Genomic DNA, 16,373 nt, shown 5'->3' on the forward strand with positions numbered 1-16,373 from the left:
TTTAAATTTAATTACAAATGAATTTGATTCATTGTGGCGCAACAGATAACACCACTACCTGGCACTGAGCTACCACACCGTGTGGGAGACTGGGGTTCGATTCCCGGCCTGGGTGACTATGCGGCACTACACCAATAAGAGTCCTTGGGCAAGACTCCTAACACTGCATTGGCCCACCTGTGTAATGCGAGTAACCCTGTAAGTCGCTCTGGATAAGAGCATCAGCTAAATGCCATAAATGTAAATGTATTGATTAATTGCTAATTAATGAACTGACAAACTAAACATTGGAGCATATTAAATTCAAGGCAAATGAAGATGTGTTGTTATTTATTTCTTGTTGTTGTAATTAAATTATAATTGAATTATATTTTAATTGTATTGTATTGTAAATTATATTTTATTATAATTGAATTAATTTATTTTCCTTTTTCGTCAAATGAGGTTGGCCCGCCTGCCAAATGTTGAGTAGGATGCACTCGAATAAATAATTCTAATAATAAAACAACATAAAACATAACATGAATTAATTCTAATAATAAAATATAACAAATTAATTCTAATAATAAAACATAACATAAATTAATTCTAATAATAAAACATAACAAAGAACCCCAGAATAACATCTTAGGACCTACTGCTCTCTCTTGCATTGAGTAATGTCAATGATAATGAGTCAACTATCTGGCCAACAGCAAGGAGGACTGTGATTTCCTGCAGTGGGTGACCTACTGTAATGTCCTAGTCCTAATGAGGCCTATTTGATAACAGTGCCCTCTGGTGGAACAACACAGTATTTCGGACACTTGAGGAATCCCAATCTTCCTCAAAGCAGATTGGATGACCAGTTTTTTGATTAATTTGTGATAGAAATGTCTCCAAATTACTTGAAATGAAATGTTCCATTAATGTACGTTAAGATATATATATATATATACCTATACCTATATATATACCTATATTGTCCAGTATATAACCCGGTTCTGTGGCACAGTTCAGTGCTGTTTAGCCTAATGACTTGCCTAAGAAAATCTGAAATTAGAGGCCAGAGCCAAAGGTGTCCTAGAGGTGGAGGTGTCTCCACAAAACAAGCAACTGTCAACCCTCTTTTGGTTTAGGGACCAACCAGTGCTGTGCTAGTTGCACCTTCCTTGATGATAACCAGTAGTAACCCCAAGCGAAAGCTGCTCTGGCTGCTACTGCAACTGCTCGCTCACGTATTGTTTTATAGGCCCTGGGCAATAAAACACTCATGCGAACTCAAACAGTTCAAGCAGGTGGAGTGTCTGAAGCGCAGTGTCTGAAGTGAGCAAGGAAGGCCTGCACAGGCCCACAAGAAAAGCTGGTTCTGCAGAGTTTACTTAAGAGGAAGGAGGACAGGCCACCAGCCTCCAGGAAGTAACTGCTGCATCATCTCGTCCTACCAGTCCCCAACAAGTCAAACCACCGCATGTTGACAGTAAACACAAACCGAGACAGAGGATACTGCACCGTCTTGCTACGCTCACTGGAAAAGCAGGCTTAAGTATGATGAAGCCATCCTAAAAATGGCCTGGGTTAGCATGTTAGACTTGTGTATTCTATTGACTGTAGATTTATTAGATCTTTTTATTAGATATTTTCTAATATTCATTTCTGTTCCTCAAACATGTACCAAGTTCAACGCACCTGAGCCACAACATCACACAGCGCACCTGTGTTGTGCCACACCCACTTCCATCCACAGTCTAACCAATGAGAGCGCAGTATGCTAATTCCGGAGGACAGGTGCGCAGCATAACAGGGAAGCGTGGGCGTTTTCTGTAGACGCTCTGAGAGGCTCTGAGAGGCTCTGTTTGCTGGAGCTCTGGCAGGTGCAGGTGACTGTGGAACAACATGGCTCTCACACAGGGAGAAGGGAAACCGCTCACTGAGTGAAGCTCACGCTGAAAACGCTGACACTGGTCCCCAGGCGACCCCGACAGGAGATGGAGATAGACTCAGTCCGGGTGGAGTCGAGCGTTTGGGTGGGCAGAAAACGGTACCGAGCTCTCCTCAGCGGATGGTACTTCAGCTGGACCGAGCTGGACAAGAAGAACAGGGAGAAGAAGACACGTAAGTGAGAGCTGCGCCTCAGAGCCCTGGGCTGGCCTGGGCTGGGCTGGGCTGGCCTGGCCTCACTACGGTCACTGAGATGAACGGGTTTGCTGGGTTTGCTGGGTTTGGCCTTGCAGTAAAGCTCATTTTGTAGTTTTTTTATTATTATTTGATTTTAATTAATTAATTAAAGTAATTAATTGATTGGATTCGTTCATTTGAAATGTAGTTACACTTGGTTGTGTTTTAGGTCTCATAACTTCTCCACACACTGATAACACCAGTGCTGGCACATTTATAAAATAATACAAATAAAATTTTTACAAAATTATGTATTAATTATTATTATTATTATTAATTATAATTATAATAATAATAATAACGTTAATATTATCTTCTTATTAATAGTAATTTATAATATTATTATTATTATTATTATTATTATGTTTTACATTTCTCACGCTGAAAGCCAAACCAGGACTGATTATGCTGACCATGCAGTTGATTAGTGTTGCAGTAGGACACAACTTCATCCCTGATTATGCTTAGAAAAGCAGATTGTAACGTAATTTCTCACAATAACGATAAATAGCCTCAACTATCTATTGCCCACCTCTAGAATGCACCTGTATTAAATTAGATTACTGTACTGTTACTGTTACTGTACAGAACATTTTAAATGCATCACTATAAAATATAAACTATAAAAGCACCTGCCGCTCTCTAAATCTGTGACGAGAGGCTGTATTTACTAAAGCTTTCCTTAGCAAAAAAAAAACCTTATGTAAAATAGCACTAAAATACAGTGTATTAGTTTACAAGTATTAGCATCATTTATCAGTGTTGTTTATTTAAAATCTGTTGTTGAGAAAAGGCCTAACAAAAAGTCTACATCAGATCATAGTGTTTTTTTTTGTTTTTTTTTCAGTATTGTTCACAGCCCTGCTCTTATGACAAGAAGTCCCACAAATCCCAAAAAAGAAAATTGAACATTTTTTTTTAAGAACGGTTGATGGATCACAATCATTGCTCTTCTCAATTTTTTCTTCAGTTATTGTTTTACAATTTCATAAGACCCTCTTCTTCTGTAGGGCATTTGTAATGGAGCATTTTTTTACAGCTCCTAACGCTACACATCTGAAAGCGTATTCCGTTTTTAGATAAATCTTTGCAAAATGGAGGAAAACCAGAATTAAAATTAAAAAGTGCTCAGAAAGTTCAGTAAACAAGAGCTAGGAGCGTCGGTGGAGGAAATGACCAACAGGAAAAAAAATCTTACCTGGAAAATATGGTCTTGGTATCAGAAGGCCACACTAACAGTGGAGTTGTTGTTGTTTTGTGGGTTGTTTTTTTTTTTTTTTTTTTTTTTTTTTAATATATATCTCAACAAATGAGGGGAAAAAAACATAAGAAGATAAAACTATTTGTGTAAACTGTTTACTTCAGTATAAATATGGCCCCCTGTAAATCCAGCCCAAGAAGTGTGGGGATACGGGTTAAAGAGTCCAGGCACATATCATCACTGTAACACAAAAACCTTCTCTATTTCAATCAGGCAGTTGATCTTTACATTGTGTCTAAATGTTAGGATGAAAAGATTATAATAGTAGTACAGTAATGTTCCAGAATGTCTCAATAAAATAATTACATTGACTTCCATTGAATCTGCTAAGACTGGCAGTTCTTAACAGACCGAACGGTAAGAACCTGAATAAGGTTCCTTTTTAGTTCATTTTTTTTCTGCGTTTCCATTAGAAAGTCTTGGTTTGAGGTTACCCTGAAATGATGGACACAGGTGGTGGGTTCTTGAGTTAACGAGTGACTGGCGTATCGCTTATGTTTATCAGGTGTCCACATGTCAAGTGTCTGTATGTGGTTTAGTTTCAGTGCCAATTGGTGAAGTGGTGGCAGTGGCAGAGGGCCGGTTGGAGATTCAGCCGCAAAAGAGAGTGGAGGACACCGACCGAGACTTCACTTGTAAGTGACTGGTGGTCAGTGGTTCCCAATCCTGCTTCTTTTCACATTCCCTGCTTTAACTAAACACCTGATCCTTCCTCAGTTGAAGTGAGTGTGTCTGAAAAGGGAAGGTTATTGCAAACATTTACATATTTAACAGAATCTCTAATCTAGAATGACATAATCTGATGGCCTAGGCCCATATACTCTTACTGGTATAACAGTAGGGTTCCAGGATGTTGAATAGCATATTGCATTTGGTAAAGGGACGCTGTGCTATCCACTATGCTGTCCATTGCACTTTGAGGAGGATAGTGCTCATGTGATATTCCAATATCAGACCAATATCAGACTAATCATTTGTTGATTGACTTATCTGTGCCACAAATACCCTGTGCACCCTGTTAACTGTTCTTCGTGTCCTCTTGATTTGCCTCAGTGTTCTACGTGAAGCGCAGCAGCAGTGGTGGTGGCGGCAAGGGGTCGTTATGGAGCCTGGGCCGGACCCAGTTCTGCTGCCCCAGCCGTGACCTCAGGGACCAGTGGGTAGCCCAACTCAAAACTGCACTTAAAACTCACTGTAAGTCTGACCACACCCATTCACCCCCCTGTGCTTGACCACTGAATATGGAGAGAGTAGTTTAATGATGTTATATAACTGAATGCAGTACATTTTAAAAACTTTAGAAGAACTACTTAGAACTACATGAATTAAGAAACATTTAATCAAGTTTCAGTGCGGCCAGACACCAACTCACCTGGGTGGTATTTCACAAAGCAGGATTTCTCTGTTTGTCCAAATAACTTAAGACTAAGTTCAAGCCATGAACGTTCCTAATAAACAGTCCTGAATATTTAACCATTGCCAAGAAAACCATTCTAAAACTGGAAATCAGGAAAAATATACACCATTGCTCAGTTAAAAAACCTTCTGATTGAACATCCATCAATGGAGAAGCTCCCCACCTCAATCAGACACAAAACCAGAAGACCTCTCAAGCTGGGCAACGTTCCAACAACAGTGACTTCCTAAAGAGCTATGGAATTAACCAACGCAACAAGACCAAACCCACTGCATATAGAACACCCTCTCACATACATGCAACATTCATTTGCAAGAATGCACTCAAACACACTAGAGGTGGAAGGAAATATCGATATATCGCAATATTACGGTTTGCAATACTGTATCGATTGAATATCTGAATATCTCCTCTTGGAATGCTCACAGTATCCCAATACATCACATTATTAAACATGCTGGTGGTTGGTGTGGCGCAACAGATAACACCACTACCTGCCACTGGGCTACCATACCATGTGGGAGACTGGGGTTCGATTCCCAGTCTGGGTGACTATGCTGCACTACACCAATAAGAGTCCCTGGGCAAGACTCCTAACACTACATTGGCCCACATCTGTAATACGAGTAACCTTGTAAGTCGCTCTGGATAAGAGCGTCTGCTAAATGCCGATAATGTAATGTAAACATAACCCCTGTATCGTGACTCGTATTACTAGGTTTTTGCCAGTACTACTCTTAATGGGACGGCCCCCTCAAATCACAAACTATTTACCACCAATTTACTGGTCCTCCTAAAGAGGTCAGTGGTCCCTACTCCCACACCGCTCCCTTATACGTGTCTTTTCTTCTGCATTAAATTGACCTCTTTCAGTCTAAGACAACTCTGCACCTCTTTGTGTTTCCGTTCATCTTCCCTCTACCAGGCCCCTCTCGCCCTCACAGGTTGTTGGTGTTCATTAATCCCTATGGGGGAAAGAAGAGAGGGAAGCAGATCTATCACTCCTTAGTGGCTCCTCTGTTCGAGCTGGCTGGCATCAGCTCTCATGTTGTGGGTAAGCTACTGAGAGCTCCCGCTCTGCTCTGGTATCTCTGACGTGATCAAGTGTCCCCATGCATGGCTCTCAAGTGACAGGCTGTGCTGGGTCTTTATCGAGAAAGGCAAAAGGAAAGATACCCCGATAAAAAGGGAAAGGGGAGAAAGCCAGATCAATTATTAAGCCTGCCTGAGCGACGATAGAATAACCGCTCATTAGCATAGCAGTGTTAGCGCAAGAAAGTGAGAAGAATAATGTTCTCCAAGCAGGAAATATGTCATTGTGGACTGTTTTCCCTTGGTTCGTCCAAATAGAAAGGTCTTGTTATAACAGTGGAAATGGACTGAACTTCGGTTGAGATGTCCACTTTACCAAAAGCGGAAAGTCTATGCTTAGTTAAACAGAAGCTAAACAGATGTTATGTGGGGCTGGGTCAGAGTGGCTCAGCAGTCTAATGGCTACTACGTTGACCCAGGGGTCACGAGTTTAAATCCCAAGCTATGCCACTTTGCCATCAGTGGCTGGAGTTCACTAGTGCACTGTTGCCGTGCTCTCCGGGTGCGTAGATAGCACTCTCTCCCCTTATCACTCTTAAAGCAGTATTGGCTGGCATGAGTGGCTGTTGGCTGACGTGGTGAAGCTCAGTGCTTTTCTCGCATGTGCTACTTCTCACCTCTCCTAGTGTTTGTAGCATTGCTGGGAGCATTGCTAATTGGCAGTACCAAATTGGGAGAAAAAGGGGAAACGTTTGATAAACTAATTATAAAAAAAAAAAAGGTCCATGGTTCTTTATGAATCCAAAAGTAGTTATTCTGTGGCATCCCTCAAGGAACCATTTGTAGCCCCTTTATTTTTAAAAATTTTATGTTGCTGACAGAACGAGGTTGTACATCTTTATCAAGACAAGCCAGATCACTTGTTAAGTTTATGGACCCGCAGTAGAAACGCTTTACAAGAGCATTGGCTCTTCTTTTCAAAACAAGAGAAGGTTTATGACCATTGGAATCCATAGATACTAGACTTATTTATATTTTTTTATGATAAAGTATTTTATGCTGTTTCAGTTACAGAACGAGCCAATCAAGCAAGAGACCATATCCTGAAGAAAGACCTGACTGGGTTTGATGGGTAAGTGATGTAACATCGGCCCATGTCACCTGAAATCAGATCTTTATGCCCATTGTTCAGGCTTAACTGCTTCGATATCGTAACCCTGGGTCTCGGTGTGTCATTATGCAGTGCTTAAACCCTCCTTCCCAAACCTGTAGTTCAGCTTTAATGCTAAACCTGAGGATTACTTTGTGTACTGTTGGTGCATGGTGTATTCAGGCCGGCATTGTTTTTCTTTCCTCTCCTTTCAGTGTGATTTGTGTGGGTGGAGATGGAATGTTCAGCGAGCTGCTGCATGGCGTGATTGGCCGAACGCAGCAGGAGGCGGGCATTTCTGAGCATGACCCCACTGTAATGCTGCAGCCATGTGACCTCCAAATCGGCATCATCCCAGCAGGTCTCTGTGTTAGTCGTACAGTCTGGTGACTAATAATTGTGAAGAAATAAGGAAGCGATAATGAGCGTGATTAGTGCGTTGTCAGCATGGGTGTGTCCTGTTTGAGTACTGATTGTTTGCCATGTTGTTTATTCTTTTGTGCCAGGCTCCACAGATTGTGTTTGTTTTGCCACAGTGGGCGTGAATGACCCGGTTACTTCAACACTGCACATCATTATTGGTAACCTAAATTACATCGCTGTTTATAATTGCAGTAATGTCCTCTATATAGTATTGGGTTGAAGCAAAATACAGTTCTCTGATGGAGGGTTGGCATTTAGTTAAGTTAAATTAAATGAAATTGTCCATGTCCTACATTTTATGTACCAAAAACTTTACATTTCAGACCTTTATTTCACTCTTAGAATTAAAGGAATAGTTCATACTGTTATACACAGTGGTCCCTTTACCCTAAGCACAGTCAGCTGGCCAAGACATGTTTGGTATCTAAAAGTAGCTTCTCTTGTTTTGCCCTGGAGTTAAAAATGCTAGTTTGATGGAGGCCTACATCACTTGTAGGTGGAGTCTCTGTACACCACCTCAGTGAATCTGAAATGAAGCAATCCACAATGCAGTGTGGACATTTATAATTATTGCATTAGTGAAAGGAAGGGTTCATGATTTAAGGCATCATCACCACATCATCTGTCAAACATGGTGGAGGCAGTGTGCGTAGATTGGCATGTATGGCTGTTAATGGAACCGACTGATGTGATTGTTGATGAAAGTACCTGGTATATCTTTTGGACCTGACTGTATGTAAATGACCTGCAATTAAGAACTGTAACATGAATGGGTGAAGCTAAACTGCTCTAGGCTGAATAGGCAGATTGGTAAGTGTGTGATCATTTAGGAATGCAGTTTGCACAGTGCTAGTTGCTATAGTATAAGCTCAGCTGTTCAACTGCATTGTAAAGGGACAATTTGTGATATTTTCTGTTATGTTGCTCCTAAAACCAAAAGCTAATTTAATGTACTACCATAAATAAGACTAATAAATACTCCCTCTCTTTCTCTAGGAGACTCTCAGCCTCTAGATGTGTGCTCTGTCCATCATGAGTCCACACTGGTGCGTTACTCTGTTTCGCTGGTGGGTTATGGCTTCTATGGTGACGTTTTGGCTGAAAGTGAGAGGCACCGCTGGATGGGACCTCTCAGATACGACTACTCGGGTAACACGCTTGTGCAAACTTCTGAGACTTATTTAAGCATTTGTGGTTAGCTTTAAAAGTCAGTCTTTTTTATGGATGATGCTCTTTCTAAGATTGCTTCTCACTACACAACATTCTGATTCAATTCTTAATCGCTTAGACCAGCGTTTCTCAACCCTGGTCCTGGAGGTACCCCGCCCTACACATTTTAGTGGACTCTCTTAGCGTACCCCCTGCAATTCTGAAAGGGCTTGTTAATTAGCTGATTAGATGCATCAGCTGTTTTGGGAGCACTAAACTGTGCAGGACAGGGTATCTTCAGGACCAGGGCTGAGAAACATTGGCTTAGACCTGAAGCTGGTTTGAGTATTATGCTCTGTTCTACTATTAGACTTCACTGCAGTGGTTATTCCACGATGAAAATAAAATAAATAAATAAATAAAAAATTTATTAGCCCAAAGTTAGCCTTATTTTGGTCTAGGTAAACTAGCCCATCATCTAGGTGGTCTGTATTATCTGGAAATTCTTGTAGAAATTCATATAGAAAATGCTGTATTTCCTCACATTAACTTGTGTTTTTACAATAATTATAATTGTACCTTGGTCTCAGCGGGCTTTCCTTTACAGTCCCATGTTATTTAATAAAACATAATAATAATAATGAGGTAAACCTTTCCTTGTCTCTCTCTGTGTATCCTCCCGGTGTAGGTTGTTTAGTGTACCTGTGCAACAGGAGCTATCGGGGAGTAGTGCAATATCTACCTGCGGATCCCCAGATCAGCAGCCCCAGAGACAACACCCGCTGCCTCTCAGGGTAAAGACCGGCTTTTTAAAAACAACTCAACCATATAGAAGCGTAAATAAATCATACACCCACTCATGTAAAGCAAGGGTCATTTTTTTATTTGTGGTGGTCTTCTACAGCTTAACTACAAACTGATGGAAAACAATGATGAGCAGTTGATTTCAGCCAGTGTTGGGGTTGTGATCGAGGTTAGGGTTAAGAGGAGGGTTTAAGCTTTTATGGTTATAGAAAACCGAAAGTACATTTCATGTATATTTAACTTTGTGAAAGACCAGCATCTCAGAACATCTAATGCTAAAGCATATTAAACCTAGTCTAAGTATCTGATATTTCTCATTTTTACATTGTTGTAAGAATGTAAAAACTGTATTACTAACTTATTTTTTACTTGTTTTAAGTAATTTTATCTACTAAAACTGAATTATTTAGTATTATTTCTTGAGAAAATCTGGATTCTGACTCTTGTAGATAAAATTATTAAGATATTATTATAATTCCTATTAAAATAAAAAAATCTTATCTTAGCAAGAGCAAACCTCTTAAATGTAGTCTAAATAAATATTTCTTTTGCAGCGTATGAGTCAACACGTATCTTTTGCTAGTAAACCTCATGAAGGTGTGGATTCACTAGAGATGCTATTAAAATGTATGTACCGCAGGAGAGGGCCCTTCCGGCCCCTCATGGCTCTGAGGTGTCGTCCTAGGGAAGGAAAAGTTCGGCGTGTTGCACTACACTGAGGGAACAGTGTGTCCATGACTGCTCAATACTCAGGTAATGTGATCCCCAAGGAAAGAAGAGCAGCTTGTGGAGGGACGCCGGTTACTGTCACTGCCAGAACGCGAACCTGAATAGGATTACACACGGATGTTTGTATATTAGGAGGTGGATTAAACATTTACTAGTGAGCAAAACTGCCTAGAGTGTAAAACACAACAATGTGCCATGATGAATTGATCTGAATTTATTTGGCCAGTGTAAAATAAAAATCTCTTGCTATGTAAAGAAGCGCCAACGTACTGTACATACACTGATGCCTGCAGCTAGTTCGGACGTGTTTGAAAGGATCTGCCATTCTGGATCAGGGCCTTATTGTGTTGGAAGGGTTTGAGTGGTGTAATGATCTTCAGAGCCAGATCATTAGATGCTGTTTGCTCCTGGTAGGTTCTACCAAGGTGAACAGGCCTGTAGTGGATCTCCTGACCAACACGATTTTTTCCAAGGCTAATAAATCAAGTTCAAATTAGTGATAGATTACAAATCATTTGTTGGTGTAGATCAGAAAAATGAACATTTGAGCAGTTCCTTGTAGTTACTCATTTGCATAGTTTGTGTATTTGTTTATTTTTTTATACCAAAATGAACATTTGAATTGAAAATGTATTAATCCAAAATTTTCAGATTTCATGTTATACTGAATCATTCCCAAAAGAATCGTGAGCTTAAATCACTGGGAGGTGAGGTTTTTGCCACTAGGACTGACCCATAATTCAGTCCTTTATTAGGCTTGGAGGCTTGTTTTGGGGCAAAATTGTCACACACTTTTCGTGGTTCCCACTTTTGGTTTTCCCACAGTTGCTAGGCTGTTGCCACGTAGTCACCAGGGTGTAAACTGCTTTTGATGAGTGGTTGCAATGGTATCCAAAGAGGTTTACTAAGGTGTTATGTAGTTCCTATGGTATTTCAGTTGTTTTATGTGATGTGTGTGTATATAAGGTGGTTCCTAAGGTATTTGAGGTGGTTGCTGAGGTGTTCCAGGTGGTTAATATGGCACTTCGGGTGGGTGCGATAGTGTGGCTAATGAGGTGGCTAAGGTTCATGGTTTTGTTCAGGTTAAGTGGGGGCTGTAGTGTTGCTAAGGTGTTCCAGGTGGTTGTGTTACATGGTCGCTAGGAGTGGCGTACTGTTCCTGTTACTGCCTGAAAACCGCACACACAGTGAAGTAGATGCTGTAGTGCTGTAGATGAGCTTGAGACAATCCAGCATAATAAGAAGGAAAGTTGTCTTTGCTTTGCAATTCCCAATCATAATCTGCTATGCAGGTTTTCTCCCCTCGTCACCGTGTCTCTGTGTCTGTGTGTGCAGGTGTCGAGTGTGCTCGGAGAGCACAGAGAGGCTGTTCCCTCACTCAGACAGCTGCAGCTCTCTCTACAGCAGGCAGCTCAGCCAGCACAGCATTGAGTCAGAGGGTAAGACGCGCCACGTTCCCACTCTTACAACAGCAGATTTCAATTTGCTTTCAAAAACCTGTGAGGAGAAAAAGACTGATCCAGATTCCACAGCTTTCACAGCCACCACCAGATTAGGGTGTAGATTTAGTCTAGACAGTGATTCTAGATCAGAAGCCAGATAAAAAAAAAATGTCAGAAGATTAATGTTGACAATCAATAGTACTTTAAAACACTTTCCCTTATTTACCAACCATTCCTAAGAGGAACTGTCTTCTTAAAAACACCAGTGTTTCCTTTTTTTGCAATTTGTTTACAAGGACAGTGGGATCCATCATTGTAAAGCAGAGATATGATGGATTCTGCATTTTAAAACACCGGTGGTTTCAGTGATGTTGCTGTGGTATCCCAGGTGGTTATTTTTGTGTTTCCAATTGGTTACTACACAGTGCTACAGTGTTGCTAGGTAGGTTCTATGAAATTGCTTTGTGGTAACCAGGATGTTGCTATGGGCCTGTTAGGTAGCTGCTTGGTGGTTGCTGTGGTATCCCCTGGGGTTAAAAAAATGTTGGGTCTCGTTCACCAATATCTTTATAAGCGCACAATTGCTCACAGCTCCACTCATGATTCATTTAATGAACTTGTCATCCTCATACACAACCAGTCCCAAAACCAAGACAATATTAGTGAATGCCAGAATTTATCAGGGGGGAAAAGTGGGTTTTAAGAAGGTTTGGTGAATGAGGCTCCTTCTTTCTCCTTCTTAAGAAAAGTTTTCTTCTAAGTATGAAGCACATCTTAATCCTGAAGTTCCAAGCAGTGCTTATTCTCACACTGACTTAGTCCTTGTATCTTCCGTCCATCTTCAGGGGAGTGGATGAGCGTGGAGGGCAGGTTCAAATGCGTGTCCCTCACCTGCATGTCCAGTTCATGTCCACGGAGCCCCGATGGCCTCTCTCCCTCGGCACACTTGGCTGATGGAACCGGTGACCTCATCCTGGTGCGGGACACCAACCCCTTGGGTTTCCTCACATATTTGCACAGACACACCACCACCCAGGATCAGGTGAGGCCAACAGATTGTTTACTGTAAAAGCTGTAGGACGGGGTGTTGAAGTGGGTTCTGTCAGGAGTACTGTAGAGAAATGGCTGTACTCTCTGCTGAGCTGTGTCCTGGAACGGCCCTGCTGTAGAATTTGGAGCACATTCCAACAGTGCAGTTGTGGAAGGAAACACATGATGGTTGTGCAGTTTTTGCTTGGGTTGCTATGGTATCCCAGGTGCTTTCTCTGATGGTGTTAATAAGTGGTTGTTAGATGGGTGATGTGGTGTTGAAAGGTGTTTGCCATTGAGTTGCTTAGTGGTTATTAGGATGTTGCTAGGTGGTTGGCGTGGGTCTTGGGTAGTTGCTATATTGTTACATTGTGGTTACCAGGATGTTGCTAGGGGTTGCTAAGTAGCTGCTAGGTTGGTTGGATGTTACTAGTATATTTGTATTAAAGTGACATAAGAAACTACTTAGATCTTTAGCCCCTATTCATTCCTACACAATGAACAAAACAGTGCCCGGAAGAAATGTCTTGGACCGCTGTTTTTTGAGCTGTTTCCTGGTGGATTTTCCCTTTTAATAATTGCTAAAAAGTCTGAAAAGGGTGTGTGCAGAATGTGGTTTATTTTAATGTCAGTTTTTTCCCTGTGCCTCAGCCTCCATGAAATGCACAGCCTGCATCAGTGGCTTTAACACCTCGTCATTCATATTAATGACACCGAGCCCACACTGTCTCACCAGTTAATCAGTCATCTCCAGCATCTGTCCCAGCTCCAGAATTTCCAAACGGATAGTTACAGTCTGGCCAGGTCATAAATGAAATGATGGCACAAAGCAACGCTGAGAATATTGTGTCCTGCAGAAAGCTTGTATGTCTGTTTGTGTTTGTATTTTTTTTTTTTTCCCCCAGTATTTGTCCTTTGCAAAATCTAGTATTTGTCCTTTGCCTTGGATCAGACGTTCATACTGAACGGAGCAATAGAAGTGCTGGATTGGAATAAAATCTTTTTACATTAACTTCCACTGAACGTTGGAAGAACGTTGAAAAGGTTTTTCCGGCCCTGAGTGGTCCAGCAGACTAAGGCGCTGTCACTTTGATCAGAGGGTTACTGGTTCGAATCCCGGTCATGCGGCTAGCCATCAGCAGCCAAGGCCCCAAGAGAGCACAAGGACATCGCTTTGCTGTGGTGCTGGCTTGCCTGGGCACACATCGGTGGGAGTGTGTGTTGGTCTGCCCTCACTAGTGTCGGGGGCATCGCGTGCAAGGGGGGAGGAGTTTTTAATGGTAATTGGCGGGCCAAATTGGGGAGAGTAAAAAAAAAAGGGTTTTCCTTCTCTGTAAAGTTGCCATTTTGGAAACAGACATGTGTATTTGTCTGTGGTAAATGAGTCCTTATTTATATATATATATTTCTTTTGTTATTGTAATTTCTTTCCTCCCAGTTTGACCTTCCGTTTGTCGAGGTGCACCGCGTCAAGGCTGTGCGCTTTTCCCTTCCTCTGGAAGACGCCGATGACTGTGACGATGAAGAAGGAAAAAGACAGAGCATTTCAGAAGGCGTAGTGGGAGATCCTGAGAAGTTGCACGATGGTGATATTGAACCCTGTAAGGACGGCTCCCAGCAGCATCTTGCGAGAAAACAGGAGGAGGAGCGAGGACCTAAAGAGAAAGGGAAGAAGAAGCAGGACTTTCTGTGTGGGCTTTGCTGCAGAAAACCGCCCGCAGTATCCGTGTGGAACTGCGACGGAGAGATTCTGCCATACACAGAGATTTCATGCAGGTATGTGTTAATAGTTTCTGCCAACATACTATTATAGTACTATAGTACTGCTGGATGGTCATTCCTTTTAACTGTTTTATTATGGCTGTGATGGTGGTTCAGCTAAATTAGATGTAGGATTTGTATGGTCCCTCTATTTTCACAAACAAAAGCAAATGGATAGTTAACTAAAGTTTTATGGCCAGGTGTGGCCTGCTCCCTTATTAGTTCATGACTAATTAAGGAGATAAACGTTGGAGCTGGAGTTGACACTAGGAAGATTTGCATTTGGAAGCTCATGGGAAGTGTCGATATGCAGTCCAAAGAGGTGTCAAAAGCAAGAATTGTTTAGTACATTACTGAAAAGAAGGAATGCACTAGTAAGCGCTGCAACATCTAAAGCCTGAAAGACCACTGAAGACAACTTGTAGATGATCAGAATTCTCTTGGTGTTGGAAAAGCCCCTTTTACAACATCTAGTCCAGTTAAGAACTCATGAGAAGCTCTGCACATTATTATCCTTTATGAATGGAATCACAGAGGCTTTACCTCAAGATGCAAACAACTACAGAATGACCAGATAAGACACTAGTAAAAACATTTAAAGAAAGCCTGTCCAGTTCTGGAGTGAGATTCCTCCAATAGATGAAAATAACATAACCTGAATGATGGGAAGAAGTATGAAGTATGAAAAGAGAAATTAAGGGCTTGTGATCTGAAGTGTACCACGTCATCTGTCAAACATGGTGGAGGCAGTGTTCTGGCATGGGCAATGTATTGGCCTCAGGTGTTTAATGGTACAAAATGCTACAAAACTCGATGAATGAATGGTGCTTTACAGTACAGATGGATAAAGACTCAAGAAGCTTGTGGTCAAATGTTTGTCTGTCATTCATTTGCACTTAAATCAGTTGAGCAGCTTTCACTTACTGAAGACAAAACTAAAGCAGAAAGACCAACAAACAAGCAGCACATGAAAGTCTGGAATTCCTAAAAGATTAATGCAATATTTATATTAAGCTTCATGAATTTGGGTGGTTTATAGCACTGCCGCTACGGCCAGGGGGTTGCGATTTTGAATTCTGAGCCATACCGCTTTGCCATCAGCAGCAGAAGTCTGAGAGAGTGCAGTTGGCCATGCTTTCTCCAGTGGGTAGATGACTCTCTCTTTCTTCATCAGTCGTAAAGAGATGTTGGCATGGTAGCTGGTCTGGTGGAGCTAGGGACCCGGGCCTTTACAGCGATGTCTGACTTTACCTCCATGAACAGGAAACTGATCATTTGATTGGAAGAAAAATGGAAAAAGTGTCTAAATTGGTATTTTCAAATGTTTTATTACTCAATGAATTGTACAGATACTCAAATGACTAATCATTCATATTGAAAGCTTTGGTTTTTATTGAAGTTTCTTAGGTTGACTTCACCAAAATAAATGTGTAACTTCAGCTTTTATTCGCTGCCCTCATCCCCAGAACTTTGCATCTCTTCATTTGAATGTTTCCTAACTCATCATGTCTGCCATGGCTGTTCCTTTTGTTCTCAGGGTTCGTGGTCAGCTGGTGCGTCTATTTGCCAGAGGCATCGAGGACAAGGGACGCACCTGGAAATGCCACGAAGGAAGCAGGAATTGTAAAGGGAGATGTGTTCTCCACCCCTGCTGAACGCATTTCCCATAAAAATGAGATGTTGTAATAAGTACTATAAAAGTGCTGTCAGTCCTTACTTAAGTTATTAAACAGAAAACTGTCATGAACTGGTCTGAAGTCTCAAATAGTTTCAACACAAAAAAAACAACTCCCTCAAATAAAGGAATACTTCAGCATGTCCAACCCAGGGTCTATCTGCAGTTACCCGCTACGCTGGTATGACCTGTTTCCTCTCAGGTAAGGAAACAGAACTCGTTAGATTTCTGTCCATTTAAGACCATTTTAAGTTCATCATCTGTGGTTCCAGTGTCCCAGTGTTCAATCATGTCAGCTGAACCAGTCCCACACAGATGTGCACCCGGGCGTCATATAGTCATCA

General features: G+C 41.4%; 1 protein-coding gene across 1 annotated transcript; it reads left to right on the forward strand.

Moving 5' to 3' along the window:
- The first annotated feature begins 1,834 nt into the window (after positions 1–1,834).
- Positions 1,835–16,061, forward strand: LOC140576836 (ceramide kinase). The gene is made up of 13 exons (XM_072696478.1): positions 1,835–2,094; positions 3,958–4,053; positions 4,472–4,612; positions 5,761–5,889; positions 6,936–6,999; positions 7,233–7,378; positions 7,524–7,598; positions 8,437–8,589; positions 9,278–9,383; positions 11,458–11,561; positions 12,410–12,606; positions 14,032–14,369; positions 15,892–16,061. The coding sequence occupies exons 1-13, from the start codon at positions 1,968–1,970 to the stop codon at positions 16,007–16,009; spliced, it is 1,794 nt and encodes a 597-aa protein (XP_072552579.1). The 5' UTR covers positions 1,835–1,967; the 3' UTR covers positions 16,010–16,061.
- Positions 16,062–16,373: the final 312 nt, after the last annotated feature.

The sequence above is a fragment of the Salminus brasiliensis genome, chromosome 14 (genome assembly GCF_030463535.1).
Source record: "Salminus brasiliensis chromosome 14, fSalBra1.hap2, whole genome shotgun sequence".
Lineage (NCBI taxonomy): Eukaryota > Metazoa > Chordata > Actinopteri > Characiformes > Bryconidae > Salminus > Salminus brasiliensis.

What these genes read in the sequence shown, in the direction of transcription:
- LOC140576836 (XM_072696478.1), top strand. Translation starts at nt 1,968, where the DNA reads ATGGAGATAGACTCAGTCCGGGTGGAGTCGAGCGTTTGGGTGGGCAGA. An exon ending in GACCTGACTGGGTTTGATGG is followed by an intron (nt 7,000 to 7,232) that starts GTAAGTGATGTA and finishes CTCTCCTTTCAG; the next exon opens with TGTGATTTGTGTGGGTGGAG. An exon ending in AATCGGCATCATCCCAGCAG is followed by an intron (nt 7,379 to 7,523) that starts GTCTCTGTGTTA and finishes CTTTTGTGCCAG; the next exon opens with GCTCCACAGATTGTGTTTGT.